This window comes from Xyrauchen texanus, chromosome 21 (genome assembly GCF_025860055.1).
Source record: "Xyrauchen texanus isolate HMW12.3.18 chromosome 21, RBS_HiC_50CHRs, whole genome shotgun sequence".
NCBI classification, from domain to species: Eukaryota; Metazoa; Chordata; class Actinopteri; order Cypriniformes; family Catostomidae; genus Xyrauchen; species Xyrauchen texanus.
Window position 1 is genome coordinate 27,040,566 of NC_068296.1, and position 27,934 is coordinate 27,068,499.

The window sequence follows — 27,934 nt, forward strand, 5'->3', positions numbered from 1 at the left end:
TTGATTGGATGGCAGGTTTGGCAACTCCTTACTCTAATTAGCTTTTATTGATGTCATTAGTCTTGGGGTTCACATACTTTTTCCAATCTACACTGTACATTTTGAATGATGTATTCAGTATGTACAAGAACAATATAATAATTTGTGTGCCATTATTTTAAAAAGATTTTAAGACAAATTTATACAAAATTTCTTGTAATTCTAAAGGGTTTACATACTTTTTCTTACCACTGTACAATGCATTAATTACAAAATTCTCCCAAGATTCACATTAGCTGCTACTTGGCTTGAGATTCAGGGTTTAGAATTAGGGCTGGAGTAGGGTTAGGGTTTAGATTGAAGTTAGGGTTGGGGTAGGTTTAGGCATAATGCTAACAGTGCAATTAAATGCAGGTACTTTAGATGCAAGTACAATTAAAAAAAAAATGTTTACATAATAAAGTACATAATAGTTAAAGACACCAAGTGGGTCCCATATTAGTGATAGCCTTGAAATCACTCATAATATCCAGATTTCATATATTAATCTATCATTACAGATCAAATTAAATGCATTCAGATCATTCTACAGGGTTTGCAAACTTTAAGTACTCTCACAAAGTTTTGATGCTTGCCTGTAAGGTTTTTCGCAGACTATTTTGGACCCCATGGGTGCCAGTTCCAAAACACAGGCAGGAATTGGGGCGTTTATGTAGAGGGACAAGACAAGTGGACTGGAAGGGATTTAAAAGGCCACCCATAGACAAAGAGTCACATAGTGAAGCCATTAGAGTAATGTTCATGTGCAGCTGAGGGTATTCTAGGACAGAGGTTAAGCCTACTGATTCAGAGTGGCATGTTTTCTCCTATGGCCCGGAAACTTTCGGTACAATCCAGCCATTTGCCCATCAGGCATCCCTGCCACCCTCTGTGCAGTCGCTCACCCTCTTCTACCAACTATATCGAAGAACAACCAAGCCTAAACCAGCTCCCCAGACTGCCCTAAATAAAAAGGACTTGTCTAATTTTAACAAATTATTTAAAATGTGGCGTTTTAGAATGGGAGCGGAGAGAATAAAGTAGAGTTTGGAAACACCCCCAACAGTACTAAAAAGTTCAAGGGTTACGTAGTCTTTATTATTAGAATATTCACATGCCATGCACTTGTAAACCATGCCTATGTGCATTCGCCCAAAGTCTTATAAAGAATTATTGGTTGACTGTCAACCTGCATGGTTTCTGGCTCTCCAGCACAGAGACGATTCAGGGTACATCCACATTATAATTCACACAACAGTTCTTAAGCAACAACACACACACATATATTGCAGTCTCTGTTACAGTCTGCATTAAATACAAAACATAACTTTCACACAAAGCATATAAATATATATTATGGCTAATTAATTTTATATCCCATCAAATCAGTAACATCTGATCTGACTGAAGACAGATGGTACAGCAGCATTAGCGTTTCATCGCACATCCAAACTTTTTTTTTTCACATTGATTTTAGACCTCACTTACTCAACTTGTGGAGTGAAAAACATTTAAATAACTTCTAAAAAATATATATAAAATCTATTATGCCTACTGCTTAATGAGAACCATACACTAACATGATGCATGTATGCATAGTGGTATTTTGACTCACAAGAGAAAGACAGAGCTCAGTGTAAAAAGATTTGACTAGTTTCAACAATTTATCATTTACAATCATCCACTCATATCCATTTTCTCCTGCCCATTTAGCTCAAACAAAGGCTAAAATTCTGAGCTAAAATACAAAAAACTAAATTAGTGTCACTCTTTTTAATATTGTATATTAATAAATTGGTTGTATGCCTGAGGCTAACATTTAGTCTCATGTTTCATTTGGGAAAAACCATTCGAACAAAATAATTTAATAGGGCTTGAAAATAAAAAGCATGTCATTAGATTTCATTCCATTTACAATAATATAGCATTACCTTTCAACAAGTCCCTTCATTACATTTCTTTTTTTTACCTTGGCTACAACACAGATATCAGGTCTAATCACATTCTGATGAACTTTCCCTGTAGTGACCAAAACAGCGCATGGCCTTCACCAGTCCCTTCAGAGTGCAGAAAGGTATGCAAGATAGATTTTAAAGAAACTGCAGGATGGCAAGATCTGTGACTAAACGGGCTTAGCAGAAGAGCTGATCCTGTGCGAGCGCAGCCAAAAGAGGATGGGATATTTCTGCTGGCTACATCACCTAGAACCAAAAAAACAAACAATTCAAAGTAAACAAACAGAACATTGGATAATTGTCTACATTAGATAATGCAATTAGAATTTGAGCCACTGTAGGCAATCATTATGTAACTCGACCCTAAACAGAAACTTTGCCCTGTGGCCAAAAATAATCCATAACATTTCACTTGAAGTTTAGTTGAAAGTTCAGCAAGGTCAATGTAATCAATCCATCAAGATAAGAGATCAGTAAATTTGGCTTTGATCCACCAGTGACGCCCAGTCCCTTTCACTTAAAGTATTAGTTCACCCATAAAAAAAATTATAATTTGCTTCCGACGAAAATTACAAAACTATATGTAAGGCAGAATGATAGGAACTGACAGCCTCAGTCACCATTCACTTAAAATAAAATGACATGAAAGTGAGTGATGACAATTTTCAGTTTTGGGGGGTGATCCATCACTTTAAACTACTTTGTAGTGGATGGATGACTAAACAGTTATTGCAGTAGAAGTGTGGCATCTCAATGCACATTTCAGCATGGGCCACCATAGTATAAGTGACAGCTATATAGACAGTGCTCTTTGCAAATGTTAAACGTTTGGATAAAATGGGATAATTCTGACACAGGCAATTTTGATGAAACTAAATAACATTGTCGGGTAGAGTTAACGGTTGCAGTTTCCTCAACTGCATGTATTGAAAGAAAATCTATTGGTTAAATATGTGTTTAAGTGCTTGCACATTTTTGTGATCCATTCAGCTCTAAATGTTACGATGATGTGTCCACTGCCTAAGTGATGCAGTGTGTGCGAAATTTGCATCACGCACACAATGTACTGGTCCTCGGAAAATCAAAGTATACTTGGGACAATACACTTCATTTTTTGTATTCTGTGGGTACTAACAGAGACGGGCCACTTCTATTAAAATGAAAGGGAGAATTTGGAACACCCAGCAGTCAACGCACTTAGAAAGGAAGTCAATGCACTTAGAAAGGAAGTCAATGCACTTAGAAAGCGTAATCTGAGGTAAAGCAGCACAATTTATGATACCACTGTTGTCAGATTTTACTGCTGATTTGAAATGTTCCTTAATCGTAATCTTAACCAAACATTTGAGATTTCGGTCTTTCCCCATTCAGATATATAGGAGCTGTACTTGTATGCCATTTGTTTACATAGAAAAAAAGCTGCCCAAGAGACTTGCTAGAAAGACTTCGGTAATAATAAAATGAAAACATCTTTCTTTGAATGTCTCTGTTATATGTAGCAGTGCAAAGTCTGCTTTATTCTAGTGAATCCAACGATTCTATTAAGTCATTGCGCTGCCTTTAATCGTGGTCTTTAGGTATTTTATAGTGAAATGCTGCCATTTATTACTACACTCTAAAAAATAAAGTGAATAAAATACAATTAAATCTTTGAGTCACAGGTACTACGAAATGTGAATTCCTTTCATCTTCATAAAAACAAATAAGACCAACTACATTTACCTATGTTGTCCCAACTAGCCAAACAGAGTTGAATGAAGGAAAAATTTTATTGTAAACAATTTTGCTGATTTGAGAGTTCCCAGCATGCATTGCAACATGAATAAATTATGCGCTTGGTGCTATAGGTTTTTTATTTTTATTAGGCTGTTTATTGAATTTGTATATTTAAGCTGTTATTGTTTTTTGTTGCCACTGTTAGTCAATTGTTGTGTGGTTATGCTAGGAGCTCAACTATTTACTTAATGAGGTTTGTTGACCGTCACCGTTATTGCTGTTTGTGAGTTAACGGTTGAGGTCTATTATGTGTCTACAGTATGTCAAACAATTGTACAGACTGCCTTCAAGACATACCTCTCTTCAGAGGCAAAGATTGCTAACAAAATAAAAGCTCTTGTATTGCGATTTGATACAAGAACATTTGCATTTAGCGGACAAATTCACTAAACAAAGCAACATTACTGAGGACAATTAAGATATTGTCAAAATCAAACTACATGTTGCCTTGATATTTTTTAAAGACTGCTCAATTCTTTTTTACAGCGTATTTACAAATCAGTTATATAAAGTAAATAATATTAATTGTAAAATAAAGTGTTCAAGTTAAACATATGGTTCTGATTAAAATTATACAGTATAATTGTATAGTACATACTTTAAAAAAAAAGATATTTTTGTCTTCAATATCTTAAGCTACTTTTGGTTAGCAGCTAATAGTCTAGCCAACTACTACTTTCAAATGATTAGTTTGACTGTAACTTAACTACTTTAAAATGATTAGTAAATTGGGAAGTTAGTTTAAAAATACAGTACTGTGATGACATGTATTAGAGAGGATGAACCTGAAATGCTGTCAACGGCTATACCTACATCAGGTGAGTTTGGCAGCGGGGGGTGGCGCCCCACCCAAGAACAATGACTCAACATAGGTCAGTGCACTCTGCATTGACGTCAGGCAGTACCCCTCCTCTCCGATCAGATACCTGTAGACATAAAACACTTCAATTGAGATTCATTTCACAAGAGAAAACAATCACTTCTCCACAGAGGGTCCCCTTCAGATGAACCCATCAGATAAGGATACCAAGACACAAGATCAAGCCAAAGCCAAGAGTCAATGTGAAATGTGTTAGTGTGAAGAGAGAATGTAGGGGAGAAAATGAGAAACGAAGAGAGAGAGAAAAAAAAAAAAAAGCAGATTAAGATACCTGTACAGAGTCATAAACAAACAAAACCTACCAAACTGTGCCCAAGAATGAGAAAACGTCCCATCAGAACTTTGCTCTCATACACTGTATAGAGTCCCGTCCGTCTTCCAAGCCACCAAGAAACAAACATCTAAAAGAGCTTTTATTTGTATTTTTATAGAGGAAAACCCAAACCAGAATATCCCCACACGCCTTGTTAAGTGCCATTCTAAACAGCTTGTAAAAACTTCCAGTTTTATACTGATAAATGCAACAGAGCTCAGGGCTGTGGTCTGAGTAGACACGCAAGGGTGCAGGAGGGGTGACATGAACACCCACAACGCCACTTAGGAAAAAGGTCAAATGGTCATCCTCACAAATTGAGATCTGACTGTTGTGATATCCTCTGCTGAACAAATATCTAAACATCAAAGTTGGGCTTACATAAGCAGTAAGACTGAGGACATTTTGTTTGTTATCTAGGATTCATAAAATAAGTTTATACTGAATGGTATTTTTCCTTGTATGAAATTATTTGTGCAGAGAACATAAGAGTTCAATAGATACATTTTGGCAAAGGATAAGGTCTTGCTCTGTTGATTCTTGCTGCATGCACAAACGACAAAGAGCATGTGCCAAATCCACATTTAGCACAAGGATGAGATATGACAAGCCAGATTACCAAACAGCGTCATCTACCCAACTATTATCAATAATTAAATCTACAAATTTGACAGATTCTCAGGCTCTTTGAAATATGATGCAATAGCATGGCATATTTAGTCAGGCTGTAAACTTAGATCTTTTTAACCCATAAACCCCAATAAAATTAAATTCATAAGAACTTAATTTTTTTCCATAAGCCACTGGCAAATCTGTATAACATGCCTGAAATGAAACCGGATTGTTAATTATTCTCTGCTAAAATTACACAACTCTCTGAAATACTAGATTATGATTGGTCAATCAATGCATTCTGCAATGAAATATGTACAATGGCCGCTAAACTGTATTATTGACTTCTGTGTCAGGTGAAAAAAGCCATATTTTTACCTTCTTTTTATCCATCCACCCATTCATCCATCTCAATATTTCATGACCATTTGTGTGGTTACTTGGCTGGTTATTGTACAGTCTGCTACTCATTTAAAAAAATACAACAAACTTCTTCAGTGTGATTCACATCAGGGTCCAGCTGACTGTACATATGCCACTAAAGCCCAATACCAAATCGAAGAATGAACAGGTGTTACATCATCTAGAACAAAATCTGGCCAAAAAGGTGTTTTTGCGTTTCATTTCGGTGGTTCGTAACAACATGCCCAGGCAACCATTTAAGAAAAATTCTTACCGGCTGCTAAACACCTTACTGCCATTGGGACATGACATCAGTAGGTGTGATCTAGATCTCCACCTACCTTGAAGCCAACAGCTGTTTGTGCTAACATGGTTCAGTTCATTAAGATCAGCTAACATGAACACACCAGCATGCAGAGTTTTTAATGAGCTGGTGCAATTTTACATACATCTGCAAGATTGTTCACTTAGAGACACTAGCCAAGACCATATGCATGCAATTGTTTTTTTTTTTTTTTTTTTGTCTACAAAAGGAATCAAATCTACTCAAATACTATCAAGTGCCCATTCACTCATGTGCCTTTTAGGGCTGCAACTAACGATTATTTTGTTAATCTACTAATCTAAAGATTATTAGAACGATTATTCAACTACTCGATTGCAACGATTAATCATTAGCTCTTGTGCCTAGACTTAAAAGGTTGTGTTAAACGTGCTTACTAACAATAAAGAGGACAAAATCATCTTTTAAAAATCTCTAAATGACATTCACTGAATTCCAAAGGAAAAAAAAAAAAAAAAAAAGTTTCTGTAAATATTCACTACAAAAAAAAAAAAAAACCTATTGTAATGAAGAGTTTGTCTTATTTTCCACATATTCTCTAAATGCAAGTCTAAATATCTTATATGTTGCTTCTCAGGTAATGTATCTTGTTTAGATATTTTAAAATATAAAATATTGTATTCAACATTCTCCAATAAAAATGTTTTCTTCTGCAGTATAGCTATTAATGTATTAATGAGTTTTAGATATTGTTTTTGGATAACAAGCCAAAAAAGACTGATCAAAAGCTTTGTTGAAGTGTATAATGGGCTAGGACTACACAATTTATTTTCACTTCGATCGATCTTTAACTCACAAAAACAAACTAACTTCTGAATAGAGCTGCATATCGGTGATTTACTTCACAATAAGATACACACAGGCTACTGTATGATTCAATACGTCGCAATCCATCGCATTATTAATCTATCTATAGCAAAAGTGCACGAGGGGACAGGCATCAGTCGGGTGCAGTTTCAATACCTCCTCCAAGTGACACATAGACATGTTGCTGACCGCACAGAGAAATGCAATTTTTGTAGTTAAGTTTCTTTCACGTTCTTATTACTTGAACTTTAATAAAGGATGCATTAGCGATATAATGCCAGGTTGTTTGCTTTTTAGATGCTCTGATATGCAGGTTTTCTTAAGTGGAATGCCACATTTGCGCCGTCACAATAATGCTCTGCTATATTTCACAATGACAGTGCTTCTGTATTTACTTATTTTGTATTTTTCCATTATAATTCCGTAATATTTTATGATCTACATCACCTGAAGCTGTTTTGGAGTGCATCTGGACATGTGTTTTCTTCCTCTCAGGGCGAGCTGCTGTGCTCCTCTCTCACGTCATCATTCGTTTCATATGACCTCATGTTACGTTAAATGAGATCAAACGACTATTCGACTGCAAAATTGTTGAAAATTTTTGATTGACGACATTGTCAAAAACGTAGACTAATCGTTTCAGCCCTAGTGCCATCTGCAGCAAAAACTATCACACATCTGCACAAAGATAAGCCTCTCTTAACATCATTCTTTTGTATTTATTCTGCTAATTAATACTTATACTAATCTTTGCAGTAGTATCAGTGTCATAAATTTCAATAGCAGTGTAATCGCATTTGTTAGCGCATTATCGTCATGAATTCAAAATATAAACGGGTCTACTGCAAATGTCAACTCATAGAATGAGGCATAAAGTCATAACACATTTCAGTGTCACATTAGTTAAGGTTTTATGGAGTATCCTCAATTTTATGGAGCATCCTCAGGTGTCTGAATGTTTGCAAACAGTACATCATTGCTTGGCTGTTTTGAACTTCTTTTTACCCCTGAACAAAGAACAAAGCAGAACTTAACTGGAAGTATATTGGGGTCTTTACCCATTTGCCTGAAGAAAATATTGCTTGTGAACTCAAATTCTTGTGGTACAGGCTGCAAGCATTCTCAGTTCATAAAGAATGTAAGTTTGTTAGAGGAGCACTGGATTGAGGACGTACCCCTCATGGATGAACTCTTCCAACGCAGCACATTCAGAGACTAGCTGAGGCAGTTCACTGCGTAAAGCCACGAACGACAGGATGGGCAGCAGGTCGTCGGCCCCTCTGAAAAAAAAAAAAGAGCAGTTAGTGCCTCTCTAGACAAAAATGTACGTAAACTTATTTCTATTAAATTTCTTGCATGCAAGATAAGCTTGTCTTTTGTCTGATAGATCATATAAACCCCCCCTCACTCGTGCGGAAGGGAGGGTTTGCGTGAGAAAGTAGCTGGGTGTCCCCTTTCCTGCTGGACTGCAGGACACCTGATATGCTTTACAGAGGCGAGAATAGATCTGCATTCTATCAATGTCCTCCCTTCTAACACTGCTATTGCTGTGCTATCAAAAAATAACACTCACGCACACTGAAGGCATGCTGGAACAACGTGGTCCTTAGCTCGTTCAAGCCTGTTTGCTAAATGGATGGCACAATGAGCAGCCTAGCTGATTTTCTTCGAACGATGAGGCCCAAATTTGAGAGTTTGGTGATGTGAAAAACTTTCCCCTAAATAAAAATCCCTACTAAGAGGCTAAAACATGTGAGCATGTTCAACAAAAAGAGAAAGCCTTAAAAAAAAAAATTTTAAGTTTTTTTCCCTCCATAGGAGAAAAGAATTGGTCAATGAAGGACAGGAGGAAATGACTGCTGTGCAGAAGGGAATTCTAAGTGTGTGTGAATGTTATCCAGAAAAAGAGAGTGAGAAAGAAATCGACAAATGGAACAGAACAGCCGAAATAAAGGGTGAGAATGGCTAAATTGTTCATGTTCATGCATGCATGAAGACATTCATTCTCCCTCACAACCAAACACAAACTTAAAAGTATAAACAATTAAAAAGGCAGAATGTGCATTGGCTGAGCAACCAGGGCTAAAAAAAAGAAAAGTCTCACAATGAAACATCCCCACTCAGATGGCAATACCTATAAAGCATAATATCATTTGAAAACCAAAGTTACAGCACGAAACAGAAAACACCCAAATATGTTAATGAACCAAAGCCAATGGATTGGATTTGGCTACCAACAGCACATTGTTCTACATAGAACATACATCTGACTACATGACTAAACTGTTTCTCGTGTGTGGATTTAAGTGCTGCCGACAGTGCTCCGAAAACATGTGCATCAGCCATGGACCTGGTCTGCATGCTGCGATACAAAAAGACACATGTAGATTTGGTCCCAGGGTTAATTATTCTAGTAAATGGGTAGGACACAAGAAAACAAGAGAGAAAGAGGAACCGACAGCTTGTTTTGATTGGTGGGGTGCGGTGGGAGCAAAAGATTACAGACATCATAACGGCCCACATAATCTCCCGGCACCGTTTTTCCATTTACAGGATGCTGGTGTGAACTTGCACATTTACCATCAAAATCACAGATGAGTCAGGAGGAAAACATCTTAAATTTCCAACTCCAAATGTTTGGAGCAGAGTTCAGTGGGAGATTAACAAGCTCAGCAGCACGCGATAAACAGATTCTCAATTTTTCCACAGATATTCTGATCAAAGTACAGTCACTCTGATAAATCTCTTCATCAGTAGAGATAAACACCAATACTGTAATATTTGTCTGATAAACGACATGCAGAAATGCTTTTTGAAAATAAATGCCTAATCATCAGAATACAACAATAAAAACATAATTATGACTATTTTAACAACGATAAAAATCATCATTATAATTTCTTATTTTAATTAATGGCATCATATTTGTTGTTTTGCAATCTAAATGGTCTGCTTTTTTATACCTTTGTTAACCTAGTCCTGCCCCAAACCCAAAAATACACAGCAATGCTGACTTATAAACAAAGGCCTTTGCTCACCAAATGCAAATTTTCTGCAAATTGTTTTTGCCATGATCAACATTTTGAATCGAAACAATGGATACCTAATGAGCCATTCTCACCTGGAACAAACATTAATTTCGCATTTAATCTTACATTTTAAATATAATTATAAATTAGCATCTTTGCCTTTGTATCACTTTAATAAAACAACTTTACGCATAAGTGTTATTCTTCACCAAATATTAATACTATTGCTGTGAATTGCATTGCACTCCGTGTGCCTTTAACAGTGTTGTATACCAAAACTGTTATTGCTGTACTATTTTTAATAGTTGTTAACAGACATGATGTTTTAACCATTCTAATTTTTTCTTTACACTATTCTTTCCCCATCACCCCCTCAGAATGCATATACATGATAATTCTCTGTCAACTTGTCCAGCAGGTGAACTGTAATAGTTTGTGAAAGTGTCTTGAAAGTTCTCTTCCTCATTGAGCAAAATCAACACACTTATTGCTGCTGCAGCTGGTAGGGAGATTGGTTTTATATTTACGATTTGCTGGCTAGAAAATTGTTTTCATTTCTTGTTTGTTAAGTGGTTATTTCTTCTAACCCCGTTATGGGCAGAGGGAGGACCAGCTCAAAGTTGCTTTGAGCCACTTACTCTACTGGGGTAAAATTGCTTAACGATTAGCGGCACCTATTGTAAAGGCCTGAATGTGCTAACAGCGAACATCCGCCTCGCTTTCTATGGGAAAGTGTCGTTCACCACCGATTTGCCTCTCAATCACATTGTGTTTAGTGTGAAAAGGCTTTTATACAGTTATCCCAGTTTAATATGCTGGGAATGGAACACGCATTTTATCATCAGAAAATTAAATCACCTTTAAGCTTACATTGCTATGCATGACCGAGTTGAAAAGAATAAACTTTGTCTACTGCGAGTAGCTTCACAACATATGCAAGGCCACAACTCAATGTCCGGGTCTGAGTCAAAGATAACGCTAGCTTTTGGTTATAATAATTGGACCAATGCTACGGCGGACTTGACTTTTTACATTCTTGCAGCAGTTCTAGACACAGACCCTTTCTCAAAGTGAGTCAGTGCCAAAGTGTGTTCCAGACAGGGTGACCCACTTAGAGAGGAAGTCAGCTCAGAGCACCCAGCAGTGGACTGAGAGTCAAGACAGATCCCCTGCTGAGCTTTGGCATCTGTGGGGTCTGATGAAGTCTGACACACGTCCAGCGGACAGTCTGAACTCCAACGAAAGAAAGTTCCATAAAGCCCATTTCAACTTTTAAAGAAAGACAGCAAAATGTGTAAGGCAATATGTAGACTTACATGGCTGCTGATTTGGGTGAAGGGTCATTTTCTTGCAGCAGGCGGTATTCTTCAGCACAAGCACAGATAATTCGTAGGGCTCGAACTACAAAAAAAAAAAAAAAAAAAAAAAGAGATTTTCAATAAACTCACACTTGGATTTAAAGATTTGTGGTCACACTTCCATTAAAGGGATAGTTAACAAACAATTTTTTTTATTTACTCACCCTGATGTTGTTCCAAACCTGTATGAACGGACAGCCTCAGTCACCATTCACTTTCATTGCATCTTTTTCCCCATGCAGTGAAAGTGAATGGTGACTAAGATCTTCTTCTCCAACATATCCTTTTGTGGTACATCATTCACGTTTAGAACAGTATGAGGGCAAGTAAATTAAGATTAAGATTCCTTTTTGGGTGAACTATCCCTTTAAGTCATCTTAAGAGATCTTACCAATACACTCCAGTTTCTTCTGAGGACAATAGTCTCTACAAAGAAGTTTCAGCTCCTGTACTGCTGACTCATATGGGTAGGAACCGTGCAGCACAGCAGGGTCTCTGGGGAACAATTTAGGTTCTATACCAACATCACTTGGCAAAACATTTTGATAAAGACGCATGCTGCTCTCAACAGCCAACTCCCGTTCTCGATGCACCTTCCTAAAAGCATCAGAAGGTGACAGGGCAAAACATCAATATGCCATTTGTATTGAATGATAACCATATTGCAACTTAGGCACACCTTAACTAAAGAACACAGGTTAAAATTGAAATTTAAGAGCACTTCAGTGTTTTCAGCTTAAGTGTGCCATCTACTGCTCAATATCCAGATAATTCATACAATCATGACTCAACATAACTCAAGAGATATCCAACAATTAGGCTGAGCTGAATGCTATACATTTTGATTAAGAGCTTAGTCAAGTCTGTGTAAATATACTACAAGTTTAGCCCATCTCACAAGCATCTACTTTACCACAAAAGCCATGAAGTAATTAAAATCAAGCTATGATGCAAGTGTTACATTTTAGTTTTGTGCTTAGTGATACAGGGGGGAAAAACTTCAAAAAATAAAGTTAAATACACAAACATTACGCAAAATACATAATTTTTGCCGACCATGGAAACATTTAAAGAAATAAAAAATAAAATACTCATGTACGACTAGGATTCATACATAAACTTCTTTAGTGAAAGTGAGCACCAAGTTGCAGATTGTATTTTAAGTGTCTTTTAGTCCATACCTATCAGCTTTAATTGCCATTTGCGAATTGTTATGCTTTGATCATTCAATTAATGCAATGCAATACCTAAACAGTGCCAACAGTGGGCGCCAAATGGGGGTGAAGAAAACTTCCTCTATACTCGCCACGCATTGGTCTTTAGAACTTGCAGTGTTGAGACATTCAAAGGACAGTAGACACAGAGACAGCAGGCGATCTGTTCCATACAAAGACAAATCCATTTGCACAATTACCATAGAGAATTAGCAAACTAGTACATTTCATAAAAGGACCTTTTGACAAAAAAAATGTATGGCAGATTAAGAAGCTCATGCGTTGGTTATACTCTGGCGCATGATACAGCCATACAAATTCCACTGGCTATAATGGGGGTTTTTTGGGAATGCTGAACCAGCATTGCATATATCTAAAGTCTCAACTTCTCAAAATAAAAGCAGCAGAATGCAATTACCAAGAACAAGACATTTTCTACACTCAGTAACTGCAGCCAGTTTTCCTATAGATATTCATGACTAGTAAAACTACATCAAAGTAAGTGACAAACACTTACCGATAGAATTGTGGATGACTTTGACTATTGCCTTCAGATGTTCTTTCAGGGCACGCTCCTCAAGATCTTGAATATGAATTCCTTGGTCCATGTGCGTCGTGTCTATGATCACATCAGAATCTGTGTCTTCACTACTGTGAGAAGGAACCCAGTCCAGCTGAGTAAGGAAACTTTCCAGATCCTCAAAGGAGTTCTCCCTATCTGTACCACCTAGAGATGGGGGCTCGTCCGGGTCTGCCTCCGACTTTGTGTCGTTGGCATTGAGGTCATGGGACAGGGAAAGGGAGATAGAGGCATCAGATAAACTGTGTTTAAGAGCTGATTTGAGTGGGTTTCGATGCTGCTGTGGCGAGATGGGAATGTCAGAGAGGAGCAGGCTCTGGGCACTGCGGGAGGGCTTTAAGGGTAGTGAGCAACCAGGCATTGGGCTCAGATGAGCATGCTGGCTTACTATGGGGTACAGACTGTTGTACACCCTGTACTGAAGCCTCTTTAACAACTCCATGACTGGGTGATCTGGGCAGCTGGTACCAGGAAAGAAAACGGCAACAAGTGTTATGAGACACGGCTTCAAACACCAAATTATTGGTGCACTGATGATCTAACACTAAGAACCTACCTGAAAAGACAGGCGATAAGACCTGAAACCAGTGTCGGATCATTTGGACTCTTTTTCAAATTAGCCTTCCAAATTTTTGGCCATTCCTAAATGATCAAACAAATATATTAATGCATAACCATACATAAGTTTACTGGTATACCAGAATAATGGATACTGCCATCAATAATAGCACCACACACACAGGCATACAAAGATCAAAACTGATGCAGCAATTAAAACTCACATGATCTTGCTCGTATTCAAGCACGCTAGCATAAAGTAATCGCTGCTCTTGTTCCTCTTGTGACATTGTCCCACAGGTAGCAAATCTCCTGTAGGCAAAAATGTACTTCACATCCAATCACGTGCACAAATGTACATCATAGCGTAGAACTGCTGGTCATTAAATGGCTTAAATGTGTTGCATTGTCATTCCAAGAGACTGGCAATAAAATAAAGCATTTGATAAGATTATGGTTTAAAACCCACCGGTTGGCTTCCTCCTGCAGCCGGAGTCTCCTCTCCTCCATTTTCCGTTGAAGCTGCTAGTGCTTAGGAAAACTCCAACCAGTTTTAAATAAATGTACTCCACTCAGATATAGATATATACATAAAAAAAAAAAAGAATTCTGGAATTCTTTTTCAAAATAAATACTTCTCAGGGTGCATATCAATCAGCTCCCTATTTCAGTAGTCAGTGCACCGATCAGCGAGTTGGACATTTTTATGATTGTCTCAAATCGCTAAATTGTTCCAGTGTACTGAAACATTTTCTCCCTAAAAATTCAGGGAGCATCACTGCTCACTGTTCCCTTACCAGAAACATTGTCATGTCTCCTGAAGTCTCTCAAATCAGAAGATGAGCACAAGTGTAAAATTATGAAGTAACATACTTTTTCCTCTTTAAATTATATTGATCTATTATTCATAATGTTCATAAAAGTACTTTAAATATTATAGTTTAAAAAAAAATTATTTATCTTTTATAATAAAATCATAGGTTTTAATATCTACAATGAAAATGCATGAGTATATTATATTAAGCAATGTTGCTGAATAATACCAGCTGCATTTAAAAGTGTGACCTCGTACTCGTGTGGCAAGTGATTGTGTTATAAGTGTCCCAATGTTCAGTGGATAAACAGCTTTAACAGTGCCCGAATTTGTGTTCACGATATACTGATTCTTGTTATAGGGAGCTAATTGAGACACCCAGATTTCCATTAAACCGCAGCATAAATATAATACCATAAGAGTTTGAGTGTGAATAATCAGTTTCCTTTGCTTTAGAGGGAGTACAAAGGGAGCTAATTGAGACACCCAGATTTCCATAAAACCACAGCATAAATATAATACCATAAGAGTTTGAGTGTGAATAATCAGTTTCCTTTGCTTTAGAGAGAGTACAAAAGGTCAGAGTTCATGACCTTTATTCACATTTCTTTCCAGGCCATCCGGACCTCATATGCATCTCAAAAGGTCAAACATTGATTAAACAACAGTATAGTAAAATACACATCAAAAACCCTTTGCTGAACTTAAAGACTTGAATGTAATAACCTTAACATCAACATAACTTAATGATTGAAATTATTGATTTGAAAATTATAAAAATAAAATTAAAAATACAAATAAAATCCAAGTTTACAAGAGCAATACAATTACAAGCACCAGTGTCACAAACTAGTATATTTTCACACCCATCCAAGTCCAAATTGATTTAAATAGGTTTTAAAAAAAAAGAACGGTTTTAAACTGCAATGCATTTGTAGAATCAAGTGTAGCAATAGAAAACAGATCTTCATAAAGGCCACGGCCCAGAAAACCATAAAGGATACAGCATCTTGCCTGGCTTTGGCTATTATCAGATTCTCCATCATCTGCCTCTGGAGTGAGAGGGTCTGTATAAAAGAGGAGAAATAAAGACAACACTGTTTGTATGAGTAATTAAATCAGTCCCCTTATGAATTTCATTGGGGTTTCTTTAAAGTAAGATTTTTGTTTGAGGAAAGAAATACAGTGCCCATAAGTTTACATAACCCTTGATTATCTTTTTTTTTTTTTTTTTTAAAGGGAGGGATCATAAAATTGCTATTTGTTTTATATTTAATACTGTCTGGCTGAAGCTATTTGACATAACATTTTGACATACACCACAAGACAAAATAATGGCTGAAAATACACAAACTATCCTGTTCAAAAGTTGAGTTGTGCACAAGTACAGGTTTGTCCTGGGCAGTGAAGCCATCCACCGATCTTGACAAAAGGCTCCAAGTACTGTCTGTACATTCATTGGTTTCACACATTTTAGTTCCTCCCCTCAGTGGCTCAATGATGTTGAAATCTTGCTTTGCCACTCAGGACAATTGAGGGACTTATAAATGACTTTCACAAAAGGTCAGAAACTTTTGAACAAGATACTTTCAATTCAGTTATTATTAAAGGGAAAGCTCAAACAAAAATGATAATTCAGTCATTGTTTATGCACTCATGTTGTTCCAAACCCATTCTTCTGTGAAACAAAAGGAGATGTTAGGCAGAAAATTATCCATAGTCACCACTAAGATTAACATACATCTCCTTTTGTGTTCCACTGCAGAAATAAAGTCATACAGGCTTAGGACAACATGACAGTGAGTAAATAATGAAATATTACCCCCTCCCATTTTCTCCCCAATTTGGCATGCCTCATGGTGGTGTAGTGACTCGCCTCAATCCGGGTGACAGAGGACGAATCTCAGTTGCCTCGGCGTTTGAGGTGGTCAATCCGCACATTTTATCGCATGGCTTGTTGAGCGTGTTACTGCGGAGACCTAGCATGTGTGGAGGTTTCACTCTATTCGGCGCGGCATCCATGCACAACTCACCATGCGCCCCACCGAATGCGAGAACCGCATTATAGCGACCACGAGGAGGTTAACCCAATGTGACTCTACCCACCCTAGCAAGGAAGCCTGACTGGTGTCAATAAGCACACCATGGATTCGAACTCGCCACTCCAGGTGTGGTTGTCAGCGTCTTGCTGAGCTACCCAGGCCCTGGTGAACTGTCTCTTTAAATACTGGTTATGTCAAGTAGTTTTATCAGGGCAGTGCTAACTAAAAAAAACAGGATGCAACTTTTATTGTTCCTCTTATTTTTTTTAAATCGAACACATTTTGCAAGGGCTATGTAAAGTTGTTTGAGGAAAAAAAAACATGTAAACATGGGCACAACTTTATCCACATTCCACACTTGGCACTCTTAAGGTAGTATATAAATGAGGATTTTGATTAGATTTAGATACATAGCAGACATTCAGAAAGAATCAAAAATAATCGGCAATAAAATTTAGAAGCATTTAATTTTTGGCCTTAAATGTGGCTTTATAGCCACATAAGGCATCAGTTAACAACTTATAAATGTGGCATTTTTTTTACAGGAATGCATACAGATCCATAGATCTTAAACTTGCTATTTTAAGGGGCATTTCATCTTTTAAAAAGCAAGAACAACATTATTTAAATACATACATGGTTAATGTTGTTTTATTTGACAACACAGTGGAGCAAAAATCACTGTTATAATATACACATTTGTGCGTGAACCATAATTAGCATATTTAAACATTTAAAAGTCAAAATACAATACTTTAATACATTTACATTGTGTCGTTTCATAAAGTTTAATTTTGATATAAGGAACCATTTTAGCGTATTCACCTGTAGTACCTCCCCATAAGTTCCCTACATAGTGCACACTCAGCAATATTCTTCTATATTCGAATTTTTGAAGCTACGGTATAAAATAATAATCTACATTTAAAATTCAATTAGGATGTTTCGCCAAGCGACAGTTACCATCGTAAATCATCGGCCTACAAATAGGTAAAAAAATGAAGATACCTTCCAAAACACCTTCAGCTTTCTCCAGTATAAACGGAGATCCACCGACTTTTCTCTGCGACTCTGGATCATTCTCGAAAACTGGATAACACAGTGTTTGTGTCCTGTGACTTATAAAGTCAATCAAAAACGTTTTAAACCGACCCTCCGCCGAAAGTCAATCACTGTAAGTAAACACGGTACTGTTCATTAAACTGCTGTAGTACGCACCGTAAAGTAAATTCTCTCTCTGAGTGTGTGCGGTCAATCTATCACTACAATCAGAGGAACATGTGAGTTGAGTGAATCACGCAAAGCCATTTAAAAAGAAGAGGTGTGGCGTCAGAAGTTTTTTACGCATGCGCACAATCAGGTAAGAAACCACTGTCAATAAACATCCAAAATTGGGTCAAAGAACAATTACTTCATTGTATTAGGGTTAATGGATTGGACTTACAACACCATGCCAGACCATTTCCTGTTATGGTAAATGTATGCATGTATATCAGATTGATAAAAATATAACAGTTTATTTATATAAAACATATATACATGCACATTCTTTCTCTTCCACTCTTTTTATCCACTTTATCTTCCACTTTTTCCTGACTTACCAATGAAGTCTTTTGAGTGGCTTGACCAGGAGTAAGTCTTGCCATCCGTGCCTCATAATTAGCCTTAAGTTTCTGGTTAAGACGTGATGCCTCCTCAATAGGCGTCAATTCCCTGTCATACACATACACGCACACAAACGTAGAAAAAAATTAGTTATATAGTATAGTATAGTAAATATAGTAGTATAGCGTAAATTATACAAACATATTAAGAACATTTAGTACATTAGGGACAGATCTCAGTGACAATAGATCTTATAAGAACATAATGTACTATTATCTTCCCCCATTATTACAGAACTGACATCCTACAAAGATCAATTACTGGGGTCAATGGCCAGTGGAACTGCATGTAACCTGGTGTTATATGAACCATAAAAAAATTACAGCAATAAACAACCATATGCTAAAGGATTAGGATGATGAATGTGTCAATATCATTTATCTTATATTTTTCATCAAACTATAACGTAGTAACATAAAAACGTTTAAGCCAAAAGAAACCCCAAAATCTATGGACTAAATATTTTAAATGAAGCAGGGTTCTTTAAATTACAAATGGAGTAATTAAGTAAATATACCAAAATTCTAAAATTCTATCATTTTTGTATGTGAATATCTCCAGAAAATCAAAAAAAGTATACAAATAACAGAAAATAGAGTGTGTTGATACTATCTATATCATAGACTGGAAACCAGCCTGATCTAATGAAAATTATGTGACTGTGGAAACATTTTTGCAAAACGAAATGATACATCACTACACTTTAACTGCAGTAACCCAGTGAAATGTCCAGTGAGGGGCGCCAAATGCAGGTGAAATGTCATAATCAGACAAGGTTTTTCAGGTGAATGTTAGATGGAGGTGTTAACTAGTAAATCATACCTCCCTAACATAAACCTTAACCTAAACAATCCAAAAAGCAAATGAGAGGTAAACAAACAGGCCAAATCCTGCATAAGGCTGTATCGATACAATCAAATATAAATATATTGCGATACTTTTTTATCACAATATTGTATCAATACTCAATACATTGAGGTGCAAATAATCATTATCCGTCAATTTGGGAAGATTAAATAAATAAAAGCATGGACGAATAATATGCGTGAAATCGAAGAAACAGGAAAGGTATTTATATTAAAGAGCACCTATTATGGAATTCTGAAAATTACCTTTCATGTAGTGTGTAACAGATTTAAGTGAACAAAAACATCCTGCAAAGTTTTATATATGAAAGTTCACCGTAAAAAAAAGTTATTGTCTCTCAAAAGTAGGAGTCGACTCTGAGTCAATGTAATGAATAGTTTTTCCAATGAGTCATTTTCCTTTTCGTTGTGACGTCAAGACGAAAAATTATCAAATTGGCCACGCCCACTCATTGCGCGCGCAGACATCAGGGAAAACTTGAAAACATCATGTCGACAACAAGACGCTGTGTTCTGAAGTGCATATCAAAAGCGACCTTTTTTTCACTGCCCAGGGACGAGCATGTGAAGAATCAGTGGCTAGAGTTTATGTTTACAACTATACCACACAAGTATAGCCCGAACCTTGTGCTGTGTTCGCGTCATTTTAATGATGATTGCTTTTCGAACATGAATGCTTTCAAGTGTGGATTCCCGAGCCGGTTGATACTGAAGGAAGGTTCAGTACCAAGTTTATTTGGATCAGCTTCCTCCTCCGAATCACAACCTGTAAGTATTATTAATAATTGTTGCTTTTATGTGTTTTTTAGCATGCTTAATAAGTATTTGTGTGTGTTGTGTAAGTTACGCTCAGAGCAGCTTCTAGGTCTCCAATGTCAATTTTTTTGAAATATGTGAAATGTTTGTCGATGTTATTGGAGTTGTCATAAAGAATAGAGCAATAACTTGTAGTAATGCAGTGCTTTACCAATATGTTTATGCGTTGGGCTAAAGCAAACAATAACTGATTGGGTGTTTACCACCGAACTTTGGGCTATGATTGCTAACATATATCAACTCAAATTCCTTCTCTGATTTTGATTTTTTTACTACAAAGCGGTGATGGGCGTTCCGTTTCCGACAATCTCTGCAGAGTATACCAATCACAACTGACTGGGTCATCTGACCAATCACCGCAGATTAGTGTCACGCAAAGGAGGGGTTTGGAAAAATTTGTCGTTGAACGAATCATTTGGGAGTCGGTGAGCAAATCAGGTAAACATAAATGCATATTATAAGACAACAAAAGTGTTTTTTGTCATTGCATGCATGTAAAACTGTTGTTGGGGACTCCCAAAACAATATTAGGAACATTTTAAATGCCATAATAGGTGCCCTTTAATATAGTCAAGAAAAAAAATTATATTTAAAAAGTCAAAAGTTTAAATTATTGCATCTATCATTGCTTCACTGTTAGTGTTCAATTAATTTTTTTGTATCAGATTTACTTCCTCTGTTGTGCACCAATTTTATAAGCACATCTGTATTTATTTTTATATGTTTGAAGAATTTCCTGCAAGAAAACTTTTCTCATGATATATAAAAATGAAAGCTATAAACACAGATGTTTTAATTATATAGGGAGCAAATAATATAAGCCAACTATAATGATATCTGATGGAAGTTTTTCGTTAACAAAATATTCTGGCTTGGCCCCGCATGCCCAGAGGATTTTTTCAATCTGGCTCACTTGTCGATGAAGTTGAATAGCCCTGCCGTAGTACATAACCAGAAACTATGGCTTTAGAAGTATGTGAAAGAAGTGATTCCGTCTCTTGTAAAATGTTCTTAGACATCCAATATAACAAACAGAGCCATTCATTCTGGATACATTTAAAAGTGAATTGTAACACTACTATTAAAGGTGGACCCAGTAACTTTTTATTTAATTTGTGCTGGCCAATATGGCAGTTGTCTTGGAGTTATACTAACACATAGTGGCGTGTATGCATAACGCAAAAGTAATAACTTTTGGTTATCGATGCCATTGTAGTAAGACTCCCATGATTTTTATATCACGAAATCCAAAACTCTATATAAACTACAAAAACTCTCAATAATAATCTTTGAGAATATTTTTTTAAATAAGGAAATAATACTGAGTGCACCTTTAAATGTAGAGTTCTGAGATGAAACTGAGCTGAAACAACTTTCATCATTAACATTTAGGATTACATCTTTTTTTCAGTGTTATTTGTATTTTGTCTTTGTTTGTTATCTTGTACATCAGTGTCTATCATACAGTATCTTTGGGGTCTCTGGGAGAGGCCAGCTGTGAACTCAATGATCAATGCTTATCGGGACTCTGTACTCATCATTATGTTGATGAGTACATCAAAAGGTTCCTCCGCCTTCTGCATTCTGTTGTTATGTATGGAACTGTTATGAAACACTCAGCGGCTCACTTTCTGTTGTCTTGTGACTCCACTGTCTGAAACTTCTGGAAGACTTCAGGTGGGAGAAAGGAGGACCCTGTCACCCCTCCATCTGAGAGGACTCTACGATGTCTGTTGGGTTGAAGTTTAGGATGCGGTTTACAAACCATTGCTGCCTCAGATGTTTCTACAGAAAGAAAAGTTTAAAATATTCATGCAGTACATTGGTGCTGTTATCCTCGATACTTAATATCAGTAGTCTTACTAAATACAGGGCTGCTGCAGAGTTCTTAAAATCAGATTGAATACTTTTGAAGACCTTTTTCTAGACCTGAACAATTAAAATGAATACCGTATCCCCATACCAAAACAAACACAATCTCACAATAAATCATGTAGCACAGAATCTTTCTTAAACAGGCAGGGACACACATTCAACATGGCCTAAACATTGTTTATCAGGAAAACAGGGTAGAATATATGCAAGTTTAAAATACTAAATATGTGTTTTCTACACATTGTATTTATCACATTAAAAATGTTTTTTGTATTAGAAAAGTAAATTAAAATTAAAGGTCAACCGATATTGTATTTTGCTGATAAGATAATGTGTTAAAATACAGAAAACAAATCTGCCAAAAGTTTTTAAAATTGGTAGCATATAATAAATGTTCTTAGTCTTTCCTTCCTGTGATGGGATTGCCAGACAGAGGCTACAAGAGTCCAAAATGAATTTATATATATCAATAACCAGAAGAAAAAAAAAAGAAAAAAAGATTTTATTTGATTCATAGCCTGGAAATTTTAAGGCTGAAATACACCTGGACTCTAATTTTGAAATGTCACTGCTTCCAGCTCCTCATACAAACAGATAAGGGAAACAAAATGTGCACTCCTACAAAAATCTACAACGTATTACAATATAAACAGACAGTTAAAAGTAAACACTGCCATATTTCATCAACACTATATCATCAACAGTTGATCTTTAGTGATGGTTTGTCATAAATACCCGATACAGCTTAATGATTGCGAACTGCTCTGCAACAGCTGAAAACACTCACAAGGAGTGTTACTTCTCTTGTTACTTTTATAAAAGTAACGTGTGTTATGTATGAGTGGTGGTGGCATTGTGGGCTAAAGCACAGAACTTGTAAGCAGAAGGTTCGATTCCCACAGCCACCACCATTGTGTCCTTGAGCAAGGCATTTAACTCCAGGTTGCTCCAGGGGGATTGTACCTTTAATAAGTGCACTGTAAGTCACTTTGGATAAAAGCATCTGCCAAATGAATAAATGTAAATGTCAGATTACTTTTTTGAGTAACGAGTAAAGTAACGTTTTATTTTACACCATAATATCAGTTACTTTTTAAATAAAATTATGTGTTGATTTTGTACATCTCTACAAAAGGACAAAGACTATTTAGCAGACAACTTTTTTATTTCACTCAAAAACAGACAAATAGCGAGTAAATCACAAACACAAAATCATATCCCTCCATCCATCTTCTATAGCCACTTTTCCTATGTAGGGTAGGGCTAGAGCCTATCCTAGCGGTCTCGGGCAGAAGGCAGGAAAACATCTTGGATAGGTGGCCAGTCCATCACAGGGCTTACACAAACATTCACACTCATCATTGGGCAATTTACAGTTTTCAGTTCACTTAACTAATGTTTTGGACGGTGGGGGAAACTGAAGCACCCTGACTATTTAAATGAAAGGGAGAAATTGGAACGCCTAACCAAGCTCTAGCACCCAACAGTAAAGGATGTAGAAAGGAAGTCCCGCCTTCATGGAAAAAGAGCCAATGACGTTTTAGATACAGATATCGCCTGTCAATCAACTCGTTAATGCGCATGGTGAAATACTCGCTCAATGCACTGACTTATGCAGCCAAACTTCTCCATGTTACAGCTCCCAGTAACTGGGACAATGGGATGAGAAAAGCTGACTCTGGATCAGTGGCTCCAAACTACGTTCTACATCGATTGTGTACACAGAGAAAATGCCTTAGTTTCTTAAAAGATTCTACATTTTTGTTTTATAATAAACAAGTATTGATTCATGATTCTATGAAATTTTGATAGCAAAAAAATTCCATTCAAGTTGTATCAACATGCGCCTTTGAAGTTGTGGCATCTGCACGCACTGTGGATCAACACAAAGCAACCGGGCCAATCTGGTTGCTTAGGAGACCTGGCTGGAGTTACTCAGCATGCCCTGGGATTCGAACTAGCAAACTCCTGGGGTGGTAGCCAGCATCTTTACATGTTAGTTTGGTATTCCCCACTGAATTTTATCTGGCACAGCACATGATGCAAGTGTTGGACTTTAGGTAAGGCAATGGTTATTATTCATATTGACTGCCATGTTGATGGAAATACAAGTCATGCATATACATGTTATTGATTCTTTATTATAAACATGATGTGAAGACCTACTTTCTAAATATCTGTTTGTTTACTGTTGTTTAGACATGAGTGTTGTACAGTAGCTAGCATGGCCTATAATGTCTCTTGTATGGAATGCATAGCATAGCAGAAGATAAAGTAGCTGTGAGAAAAAAGTAGTGCTAAAGTAATGCAAAAGCAACGTAACACTTTATTTTCCATAAAAATAATTTTTTAATTAAATAAGTTAATATTCTCACGAGTTACTTCTGTTAAAGTAACGTTACCCAACACTGTTCACAACCCCCCGGTATGGAGAAAACACAACAGTGCCACGTATTCACTCTGAAGGACGCAACGCATGCATTTATTTAATTAAATCCTATTCTTCTGAAGTTTGATAATTACATTAGGTCATATCATGATTCCTGTCTTTCTGTCCCCAAATTGAAGACCTCTTTAAATTATTATTAAGGCTTATGCTGTATCATTTAAGATATTTAAGACTTTTTATGACCTTAAATTTCAGGAAAATGAATTTAAGTCATTTTAAGAATTTTTAAGGATCCATGGGAACCCTGAAATAAAGGCTCACCTGTCATTTTGTCATCATTTGTTACAGCAACAACTGGAAGGGTGGTCTGTTTGAGAGAGGTTAGTGGAGTTGGTGTGGAGGTGACTGATGCAGGTGACTTGTGCTTTCTTTCTATGCAAGATTTGACCCTCTCTAAACATTGCTCAACCAGTTTCACCATCTTTTCCATTTCCACTGGCTCCAGCTCTCCCTCTTCTGGCAAAATAATTGCATAAGAGTCATATGACTTAGACAGTAAACATGAAATGGAATTATTACCAATTCAGACCAAACAACAAAAGAGCGGACTTATAAATCTGGTTGTCTTTAAATGCCGGAACAGGTAATCATGTACCAGGATGAGATTATCTAGTTTTATCTTAAAAGAGCTTTAAGAATAATTTAATGTAATCGGAGTTAAAGGGATAGTTCACCAAAAGTTTTATTTTTTTATCATTCACTCACCCTCATGCCATCCCAGACATGCATGACTTTCTTTCTTCTACTGAACACAAAGATTTTTAGAAAAATATTTCAGCTCTGTATGTCAATACAATGCAAGAGAATGGTAACTTAAATTTTGAAGCTCCAAAAAGCACAAAGTCAGCATAAAAGTAATCCATATGACTTCAGTGATTTAATCAATGTCTTCTGAAGCAATCCAGTCAGATTTAGATGAGAACAGACTGAAATATAACGCCCTTTTCACTATAAACCTTGACATCTGCAGTCTCGCTGATTATCATGATTTCAAGCTCGATTACACTTCCTATAGCGCCAACTAGTGCTCAGTGCAAGCGTCAAGCACTAGGAAAAGTATTCCAGTTTGAGATCAGGCTTACAGTCTGCAATGACAAGATTTACAGTAAAACAGGAGTTACATTTTGGTCTGTTCTTACCCAATATTGATTAGATCACTTCAGAAGATATTGATTAAACCACTGAAATTGTATGGATTAATTTTTGCTGCCTTTAATTGCTTTTTGGAGCTTCAAAGTTCTGGTCACCAGTCACTTACATTGTATGGACCTACAGTGCTGAGAAATCCTTCTAAAAAAATGTTGTGTTCTGCAAAAGAAAGAACGTTATAAATGTCTGGGATGGCATGAGGGTGAGTAAATGATGAAAGAATTTTCATTTTTGGGTGATCTATCCCTTTAAGATAAATTTGAACACACAAAAGCAGTGAGTGGTCATGTGTGTCATTTACTTATCTCATATTCTGGTCAATGAAATTCACGGGGATTTCATAATGAGTCTCTGAAGCAAATGAACAAGGCTCGATATAGAGTTTAAAAGATCTCTATAACTAAGCAAGACACTTATGTGACACATGAGCACACTTAAAACCTCTTCCTTAAAAATACACAGGAACATTGTATTTTAACTTTAAAAAAGGAAGTCAGTTTACACCCCATTATGATGACTAACATAAAGGAAATGACATTTATTGTGAAATAAAGCACAGAATGTGTTTGACTGGAAGGGACGAAAGATTTTTGGAACTACTATTATGCAGATTTGATTTATCATAACTTACGTGTAGATTCTGCATCTTCAAGCAGAGCATGAGATATGTAGTTAATGCTTTTTAAGTATTCACAGTACGCCTCCTACAAGGGGAAATAACTACAGTGAGTGGCAGAAAGATTTTGTTCTATTTTGTAACACTGTTCCATGCAATTAAGCCTTTCTTAATCTCATGAGTTAACACCTTTCCACTCTATTGAAAGAATGACATCATGATTTATCATCTAAATCCAGGGCTTTCAGCCAGGGGTCAGGGAGACGATATTAAAAACATCAGCATAAAACTTTTTTTTTTTTTGTTGGCTGAGAGTCTGAATGGGGGGTCCCCCCTGGGTGTGTAAAGGTTGATAACCCCTTATCTGGTTAATGTTATCTAAATCTATAATGGATTTGAATGTTTTAGATTAACTTAAACTGACCCCAGGCACAGCAGATCTTTAAACACACCGACAACCTCCAATTCTGATTATTATGAAGGAGGTAATTATATCAAGGAAACATCAAACAGTAAACAATGCATTTCACTGATAACATGATGTTATCCACTGATTTTATCACCACTTTTACAAGATAAAGTTCGCCTTTTGGAAAATATTGGGGTTCACATATCCTTATGCAATATATTGATTTATATCCTGTTTATATCCTGATAAGTGACATCATTCTCGCATGCAGTTATTGGCTGAATCTAACCCTGCACCAAACAGAACAAGTTAAAAAAAATTAAAAGCCTGTACCTTGTGTCTGTTGATTGTGTCAAGCTGAATGGCCACTTTTACGAGTTTCATGGCATTCTGTAGTGGTCGCTGATTACTGTCAATGACAGAGGCGGCCATCCTGCCAAAACAATGAGTGAGTGTGGCCGCAACAACAGTAAGGCAGCAGTCTTATGATTTCAAAATAAAAGTCGCAATTTTCTATGCGTACATATAGACTGTTTTTATATAAAAGGACTTCAAACAAATATAAACTCAGGACACTGTATTTTAAAGATAATTTTGAAAAAATTCAAATAACTTTACAAATCTTTTTTGTAAAGGGTTAAAATAATGTTTTCCATGCTTGTTCAATGAACAATAAACAATTAATGAACATACACCTGTGGAATGGCAATCAAGGTCAGTTATAAAAACTTAGGACATTAAAAATACCTTTCTACTGACTTTGAAAAATACCAAAGAATGATGCCCAGGGTCCCTGCTCATCTGCGTGAATGTGCCTTATTTAGGCATGCAGCATGGAGGCATGAGAACTGCAGATGTGGCCAGGGCAATAAATTGCAATGTCCGTACTGTGAGACGCCTAACAGGGAGACAGGAAAGACAGCTGATCGTCCTCGCAGTGGCAGATCACGTGTAACAACACCTGCACAGGATCGTACATGCGAATATCACACTTGCGGGACAGGTACAGGATGGCAACAACTGCCTGAGTTACACCAGGAATCCACAATCCCACCATCAGTGCTCAGACTGTCCATAATAGGCTGAGAGAGGCTGGACTGAGGGCTTGTAGGCCTATCACCAGCAACATGTCGCCTATGGGCACAAACCCACTTTTATGGTAGTATAATCTGATTTCTTTTGAATTCAGACCTAATTCTTGTTTATTTGGTATCACATGCATTTGAGTAGGATAAGCTTGTACCATTCTGACATACTGTTGCTCATGTATTTAAAGAAACTTACTTAATGGATCAAAATATGAGAATTTAAATGATTTTGTGGCAGCTTGGTGGGTAGCACTGTGGTTTCACAGCAAGAAGGTCCCTGGTTCAAGCCCTGGCTCACCC

General features: G+C 36.7%; 1 protein-coding gene across 1 annotated transcript; it reads right to left on the reverse strand.

The window, feature by feature from the left end:
- Positions 1-52: 52 nt before the first annotated feature.
- vps9d1 (VPS9 domain containing 1) lies at positions 53-26,999 on the reverse strand. Its single transcript, XM_052152422.1, has 16 exons — positions 26,880-26,999; positions 26,153-26,225; positions 24,634-24,828; positions 21,677-21,833; positions 18,303-18,414; positions 15,664-15,726; positions 14,315-14,367; positions 14,070-14,157; positions 13,844-13,929; positions 13,225-13,748; positions 12,741-12,870; positions 11,885-12,090; positions 11,452-11,536; positions 8,282-8,386; positions 4,563-4,675; positions 53-2,219 (listed from the first exon to the last, which is right to left on the reverse strand). The coding sequence occupies exons 1-15, from the start codon at positions 26,976-26,978 to the stop codon at positions 4,564-4,566; spliced, it is 2,088 nt and encodes a 695-aa protein (XP_052008382.1). The 5' UTR covers positions 26,979-26,999; the 3' UTR covers positions 53-2,219; position 4,563.
- Between the last annotated feature and the right edge of the window lie 935 nt (positions 27,000-27,934).

What these genes read in the sequence shown, in the direction of transcription:
- vps9d1 (XM_052152422.1), bottom strand. Translation starts at nt 26,978, where the DNA reads ATGGCCGCCTCTGTCATTGACAGTAATCAGCGACCACTACAGAATGCC. An exon ending in CCACTCAAAAGACTTCATTG is followed by an intron (nt 15,727 to 18,302) that starts GTAAGTCAGGAA and finishes TCTTTTATACAG; the next exon opens with ACCCTCTCACTCCAGAGGCA. An exon ending in GAAGAGTTCATCCATGAGGG is followed by an intron (nt 4,676 to 8,281) that starts GTACGTCCTCAA and finishes TTATGTCTACAG; the next exon opens with GTATCTGATCGGAGAGGAGG.